The sequence below is a fragment of the Arachis duranensis genome, unplaced genomic scaffold (genome assembly GCF_000817695.3).
Source record: "Arachis duranensis cultivar V14167 unplaced genomic scaffold, aradu.V14167.gnm2.J7QH unplaced_Scaffold_212766, whole genome shotgun sequence".
Classification (NCBI taxonomy): Eukaryota; Viridiplantae; Streptophyta; class Magnoliopsida; order Fabales; family Fabaceae; genus Arachis; species Arachis duranensis.
In genome coordinates this window covers 1-7,714 of record NW_026264674.1, presented here as the reverse complement: position 1 = coordinate 7,714, position 7,714 = coordinate 1, and the positions used below count along the sequence as shown (strand labels likewise).

Sequence of the window (7,714 nt, the reverse complement as noted above, 5' to 3'; positions counted from 1 at the left end):
TGCTTCAGCGACTTACCCCAATTTCTTCTCGAAAAAGCAAAAATGCAGGGTAGAGGGATAAAATAAAATAAAAACTATGGTGCGAAGAGAGCAGAAAAACTTTCAAATTCACAAGAATTAACATAGAAAAAGCATTAAAACAAAATAAAATAAAATGAAACCTGAGTAGTTCACATGGGCAGAGACGAAGCACAACAATGCAGAGGACCGAAAAGTGTGGTGTGACGGCAGTAGAAGTGGTGGTGGTAGTGCTGAGTGCAGGCAGCGATAGCCACAGTGGTAGCTGCAGAGATGGGAGAACATGAGCATTATTAAAAAAACTCTAGCAGAGATATCTCTCATCTCTGAAACTATAGTTACAATAAAAGAAAAAAAGTGTGAAAAGTAGGGGTGTAAGTTACCGAACCGGACCGAAAAATACCGCAAAATCGAACCGAAAATTACAACAACCGAATGAAAAACCGAAAAATCGGTTTTTTTCTGAATTAAACCGATCGGTTCCGTTCGGTTTTTGGTTAGTTTGGTAGAAATCGAACCAAACCGAACCGAACCGAGGTAGATGCTCTCTAGTGATTGTTTTTACTGGTTTACCCGTAGTTTAACCTAGGTATAAAAGCCTAAATCTGAAACCCCTTCACCCTCTTCCCCTTTCACTCGCACAGTCCTCATTCACATAGACACCCACTTTCCAACCCATCTTCTATTCTTCCTCCTCTATGCGACCATGACTGAGAGAATGAGAGGTTGAGAGAGCCAGAGATCCAGAGAGCATCATCCACCATCAAAGAAGCCCTCCACCGTCGCTCGAAGCCGTTGCAAGTCATCCATTCATCTCCGACGCAGACTCGCAGGCATAGCAAAGAGCAGCGCCATCGTGTAGCCAGAAGCATCATCCAGTTCACGCCCTCCACCGTCGCTCGAAGCCGCCGTCCAGTCATAAGTCGTGGCAACAAACCCTAAGCGGAGCAGCACTCTGGTCGCCGAGCAGCAGTCTAGTCGCTGAGCCCTCTCCTGCAAAAAGCAACTGAATAATATCTTCTTCGGAGGTTAGAATTTGTCCTTCAGAATTTGTCCTTCGTTATAATTTTTTTTACAGTAATTAATGTATATATTGTCAATAAAATCCTAGTCTGCAATATTTTTAGTGATATTTGTACTTGATTTAGTGGAATTTTTAGTAATATTTGTACTTGATTTAACCTGAATAATTGTTTTTAGTGTCTTTTTGAATATATATGTGTAACTGTCTCTGATTGTTTGTGGTCATTTAAATTTTGTTGATTGGCTTTAAAAATGAATTACTTATGGTTCTGTTTATGAGCTGCTTTGATTTTGTTTATGAGCTGTGTATCAGTTGCTTATGTCTTAGTAGATTTGTGTTGAATTATCTCAAATAAAGTATGGCAGTTAGCGAGTATTAAATGATGCAAATAAACTAGCTAGTTGTACTGTTATGTGAGGTTCTGATTGTATGTTGAGAAACAAAGGTGTTGAAGTTGTTATCCACTGCTTGTTGGAAGAATACAATCCATTGTTAGATCATGTTGTTTTTAAATCCAATGATGCTTGTTTGGTGGATTGAGCAAAAAGTGAAAGAATATAACTATTAAAGCTTTTGATCCTTTTTTATTCAAACAATTGGATAATGCATACACATATGCACAAACAATAGTATTAAAAGATAGAAGTTATTTTAACTTCAATTAATTAAGCTCATCCATTAAATCATGTACTGCATTATTTTGTGTTATTGATATTAAATGTCATTGCTATTCTTTCTTATTGTTGAGTGCATTCTTATGTATTTAAGTCATCAATTCATTATTGTTGCTCAATAGTGGAAGATTTTAATGTGGGCAACTTTGTAAGCAACAATGCTGCATTATAACACAATATACGTATATGAATGATTACAGACAGAAATGAAGAGAGAATTAAAATTGTCCACTAACAATGGTCGAATTTGAAATTTTATAGTGTAATGTGCTTGTATCCATGCTCTAAAGAATTTATATACTAGCTATTGGTTTATTTTATATATAGGTTGTCTGCACCTTTTTATAGTAGTCTAGTTTCATCTTTGTTTATTAATGAATATGCTTTCTTTGAAATAAAAAAAACACTATGCAGATACTCTTATAACAAATATCATTTTGACTTCAGTATTGTTAGCAACCAAATTTATTTTCTTTGTTAATATATAATTAATTAATAACAATTTATTTTTATTCCAATGTTAGAGGTGTTTGGTGTGGTGCTATTGAAAATATAAAAAACAAAACCCATAATGCTCCATGTCAACATCAAAATATGATTAGCCAACTAATGTAAGGCACACCTATGCTAGGCTTGAAAGTTGAAACACCAGTTAGTTCAAATTCTTTAGGCTTTAAATTATTTACAGAAATGGTAAAATCTACAGAGGTTGAGAATGGAAGAACTGCCATAAGATGAGGAACAAGCTTATGAAATCTAATCATTTCTATGATAATAATGTTTTGTTACACTGAATATTCAACCATAAGAATCATTATTTGTAAGATTATACAGGTGGAGGAGGCAAATCAAGCAAAAGCCAGAAACCAATACAATCTTCAGAATCTAAATCTTCTTGGATGGCAAGAAAATGCAGACCCCCACAAGCTTTCTTTGCTGCTTCCCAAGCTTCAGCTTCACTAGTTGTCACTGGAGTCTTCTTATAGGTGGCGTATACATACCTAGTCGAAATTCCAACTGAAAGAATAAGGCTCGCACGAGCAGTGTCTGCTTCTACGGCACAGATCTCCAATCCATTCATCCAAGCTGTGCCACCAAATGATCATAATTCATAAGAATGATGTGGAAGAAAATTCTACTGCTTTTTTTGGGAGGATAAAATGAATGATGATTTGCAGTTATGTACCTGCTAATGCTGTAGCTCGAGAAGATGCAACAGCAAGTCCAGGGATCAATGTCTTGTCATCGATTTCGATACCCAATAAATCAAGATCAAGCCCAGCGCCAAACACAAATTTTGTCTCTAAGGATGAAACCTCCTCTCGAACAGCTTAAGAATGGATTATTGGAAGTTAGAGAGGTACGGTATACCATATGAAGATAACTCAAAATACTAAAGCATGAAATTCAGATTTCTAAAAGTAAGGAGAAAAAGCTTCAATCCGTTGTAAAATGCAAGCAATATAATCTATGTAATATAGATAGGATCCATAACTCAAATTAGTGTAAGGAAATTGATGAGTAAAAGGGAAAGGTAAGGTCTATTTGATTTCTATTTCCATTTTCTGTTTTCTTGTTTAAGAACTGGAAGCAAAACTTAGTATTACATTATTTTCACTATTTTTAATTTAGGATACTAAAAATGAAGACACAAACTAAACACAGCCTAAGGGTATCGTATGTCGAGCAATTGCGAATTAAATGACATGCAAGCTGTGGCCAATTTACCTGAGTAAGGTAATTGAACAAATGCCCATCTTTCCCCAAACAAATTCTCTGGAAGTTCTGTTGGGAAAGGATTATCTAGGGCCAAAAGAGGCTTGGATCCTTGTTGAAATCCAGGATGCCGCATATATACAGTCTCATAGCGCTCTTCTAGCCATAGAAGTAATGACAAACACTGAAAGGGATCATATGAATCACATTAAGTATACAAAATTGATGTGTGAACTCAATGAATCAATATCAAAATAAGATTCTAAATATACCAGGAAGTTATATTTCCTCATTTTAAGCACACAGATAATAGAGGTATTTCACCCTACACACAATAGCCAAGAGGTGCCATTAATTTGGGAAACTTATGTACAGACCTAATTTGTGGAGTATCTGAACCACTTAAATGAATAATCAATCACCAATCAGGGGAGTAGGAGATAATAATGTATCTTGAAAAATTTAGACATCTAATGAAGTTCATGAAGATCCTTAATACTCAATTTAGTCTAGTGCAACTAGAACAAGCTAACTCTTGAAACATTCCAAAACTGCTTTACAATTCTTATTACCTCATTGAGACACTCTTAAATTAGTTTCCTGAAGCACTGAGTTCACTACCAAGCAAATTGTACTAATCGAACTAACCTTCTGCAGCTTTGGAAAACTTTCTAATCCAGCATGTAATAAGTTATGACCTAGCTGAGAATGGTTTACAATTTTTTGGATTAAATACAAATTTATATACTACTAATAAAGTCCAAATGTAAATAACTGATATCAAGTGATTGCAATTGCATTAACTCTTTACTAACTACTTATTCCCATTGATAAGTTAATTGGAGTATATAGTCACACAATGATGCAGCGAATGTTTGAGAACGTTCTTGAATGTACCTAAAGGAAAGGCAAAGAAATTGGCAAAACCTATAGTTTTCTGCTGAGCAGTTAAACTAGCAAAGCCATATTAAAAAAATAAATATCATACACACCCGTTTACTTGGAATAGCTTTTATGTTGAGCTCCTTGGATGCTTTTGTAATAATTGTCTGCATCTGTGACCTACAAAGTAACAACAAAAGTAATCAACATTCCATACTATTACAGTATTACTATATACTATGAACACCAAGTAAAAGAATATTCTTGTACAAAAGTGCCTGTAAATCTAGATAGAATAGCATGCCATGCTCTGTTTATCTAATTTTAGTCTCCTCTAATTGCTGAAGAAATTTGACAGCTGCAATCACTAGCTAATGCCTAAGGGAACATTTGTTTATGAACATTACGGGTGATTTTCTTTTTCCCTTCTTTGCTTTTACAAAATTTCCATATCTCAGCTTCTACTCACTACTCACAAGCTAAAAAACTCTCAGCTTTTGGCACAAAAAAGTAACTTAGGTGATAAACGAATATTTTATTTTATTAATTTATTTTTTCAGCCGCCAAACCTAATGAGACAATTGTACAAACACACAGAATGCATAAACTTCAAACTTAAAAACCGAAATTAAGTACCTGAAGAAGCGAATTTTTTCAGGCAAAGGGACACCCAACTCCTCCGAAATAGTGACAATAGCGTCCTTAAGCGTGATGCTATTAATGACATTGTTGGGAAAATACTTAGTGTACTGCAAAGAAAGCGAGTTGTCACACACAACCAGCTCCCAAAGCTTCTTCCCTCTAACATCAAGAATGGGCCTTGAGCAGAAATCGAGTTCCCAGTCAGTTATGGACTCAGGGTCAGTTTCAGGGTCAAGATAGCACATTTCCGCAGTTGGGTCATCGTCTTCATCTTCAAAATCCTTCTTTTCTTCCTCCTCTTTCTCCTTCTGGATCGACACGGAGCTCTCAGACACCGATGAACATGTACGGAAATGGCGGAGTAGTGGGAGGTTCCTAACTATGTTTTTGTTTGAGGGAGTGATTAAAGATATTCTAACAGGTTTTGATGGGTTTATAGTGAAGTGTTTGGGCTTTGGGGTTCTAACTGTGGTGTGGTTGAAGCTCAGAGTTGCCATGGCTTCAACTCTGTTTAACTGATCAGAGAGTTTGTTGTTCTGAGGTAGTTATCCTCTGCCACATGTTTCGGTTAATGTTCATGATAATGATCATATTCGTTTTTTTTTGGGCCTCTGTTGTTGTTGGGCTTATTTGGGCCATTTAACTGACCCAAATTAATTGGGCTATTCAAAGAAAGGTTTGAGGCCCAATTTACTTGCCCAAACTTGTAGTTTATAGTTTAGACCCAATTGTTGACCAAAGTTTTAAGAGTTTAGACCCAATTCTCAATCTTATAAATATTATTCTGACAGAAAAAAAAAGGTATTCGTATTAAAAAAATAAGATTATAGATGCCTAGATGCACCAATAATATGGAAGAGAATATGGAATATCTCTTCTTAATCTTAGATGCAAAATGCAATCAATTAATAAATGTGAAGCAATACATATGATATGATCAAACATTCTGCTGCTGCATACTGCATATAGTTCCAATAAGTTGCAGCCAAACACACACACCATATCTACAAGTGGTGGTGGCGCCGCCCATCAACTTCATGTAACAGCCAAATAAAAGTTACAAAACCAACAGTTACTTGAACTTCATAATTATTGCTCACTGCAACAATAACAACAGTATCCATTATTTAAACAATGATTTTTTTTAGAAAAATATTAATTTTTTTTAACCATGGCTCTTAAATTTTAGTAATTTATGGTTAAAATAATTCATTTGAGTTAGTCAAGTACTCATTTGTTTGTTTAAGTAAGTTTTGAATTCGACTCTTATCTTGAGTATGTAATAAGCTATATTGTGTTTGGTTTTGATAATAGGATAAGTTAAGACACTGAAAACAAGACATAAAAGATAAAAACAACAAAAGTTAGTGTTTTTATATTTTGTTTAATGATAAACTTAAATAAATTATGAAAGTTTAATTTATTTTTATTTTTTCATTCAAAAAATTGAAAAAAAATATAATAATAAAAAATATAATTATAAATAATTAACATAATAAAAGAGAAAATAAAAAATAAATTGTGTCATTTATTAGTATCTCTGTATCAATATCCTGTCAGTATAAATAAAAAATATACTAATTTAATGTCTCTGGATATAATGTCGTCTCATCTGCCAATATCTCTCTGTATTCCTGTCTTAGTATTGCGTGCCTCTAAATAAACACAACTCTAGTGATCAACAAATCTTTAAATAGAGTTCAAATTCACCTCGGATCAAGAAATAGTGTGAGAAATAAAAAAAAATTACTATTAAAACTTAAAAATGTTACTAAAATTAAAGATTATATATAAAGAGAAAGTGTTTTACAAGTCCACATTTCGCTCAATGTTTAGTCAAATTTACGTATAAGATTCTCAACTGATCCAAAATCCAAGTACGGGGAGACTAAACACTAACAAGAAATAATGCATGCTTTAATTTAAGCTCTGATCTCCAATGATGATTTTCCGAATTAAATTAGCGTTTCTCTACTTCTAATGAAGAGGAGTTGTCACCTGATGAGCAGAAAGAGAGGAAGATCATGAAACTTCTGCTCAAGGTGAAGAATGGAACGCCCCCTCAAAGGAAAACAGCTCTAAGACAGCTCACTGATAAGGCTCGTGAGTTTGGTGCTGGGCCGTTGTTTAACAGGATTTTGCCTCTGCTCATGCAACCTACACTGGAGGACCAAGAGAGGCACTTGTTGGTTAAGGTAATTGATAGGGTTTTGTATAAATTGGATGAATTGGTTCGCCCTTATGTGCATAAGATTCTTGTTGTGATTGAACCTTTGTTGATTGATGTAGACTACTATGCCCGTGTGGAGGGGAGAGAAATCATCTCTAACCTTAGTAAGGCTGCTGGTTTGGCCACTATGATTGCAGCCATGCGACCTGATATTGATAACATCGATGAATATGTTAGGAACACTACTGCTAGGGCTTTTAGTGTTGTTGCTTCAGCTCTTGGTATTCCTGCGCTCTTGCCCTTTTTGAAGGCTGTCTGTCAAAGTAAGAAATCATGGCAGGCTCGGCACACGGGGATTAAGATTGTTCAACAGATTGCTATTTTAATTGGTTGTGCAGTTTTGCCACATTTGAGATCCCTTGTGGAAATTATTGAGCATGGTCTGAATGATGAGAATCAGAAAGTGAGAACCATCACTGCTTTGTCTCTTGCTGCTCTTGCAGAGGCTGCAGCTCCTTATGGTATTGAAAGTTTTGACTCTGTGTTGAAGCCACTATGGAAGGGTATCAGGCAACACCGTGGTAAGGT

At 35.1% G+C, this 7,714-nt stretch overlaps 1 protein-coding gene across 1 annotated transcript; it reads right to left on the bottom strand.

Moving 5' to 3' along the window:
* Positions 1-2,311: 2,311 nt before the first annotated feature.
* On the bottom strand, positions 2,312-5,507 carry LOC107472628 (protein TAB2 homolog, chloroplastic). The gene is made up of 5 exons (XM_016092133.3): positions 4,951-5,507; positions 4,425-4,494; positions 3,445-3,616; positions 2,903-3,046; positions 2,312-2,802 (listed from the first exon to the last, which is right to left on the bottom strand). The coding sequence occupies exons 1-5, from the start codon at positions 5,451-5,453 to the stop codon at positions 2,543-2,545; spliced, it is 1,149 nt and encodes a 382-aa protein (XP_015947619.1). The 5' UTR covers positions 5,454-5,507; the 3' UTR covers positions 2,312-2,542.
* Positions 5,508-7,714: the final 2,207 nt, after the last annotated feature.

What these genes read in the sequence shown, in the direction of transcription:
- LOC107472628 (XM_016092133.3), bottom strand. Translation starts at nt 5,453, where the DNA reads ATGGCAACTCTGAGCTTCAACCACACCACAGTTAGAACCCCAAAGCCC. An exon ending in AAGCTATTCCAAGTAAACGG is followed by an intron (nt 3,617 to 4,424) that starts GTGTGTATGATA and finishes GATCCCTTTCAG; the next exon opens with TGTTTGTCATTACTTCTATG. An exon ending in TCGAGCTACAGCATTAGCAG is followed by an intron (nt 2,803 to 2,902) that starts GTACATAACTGC and finishes TTGGTGGCACAG; the next exon opens with CTTGGATGAATGGATTGGAG.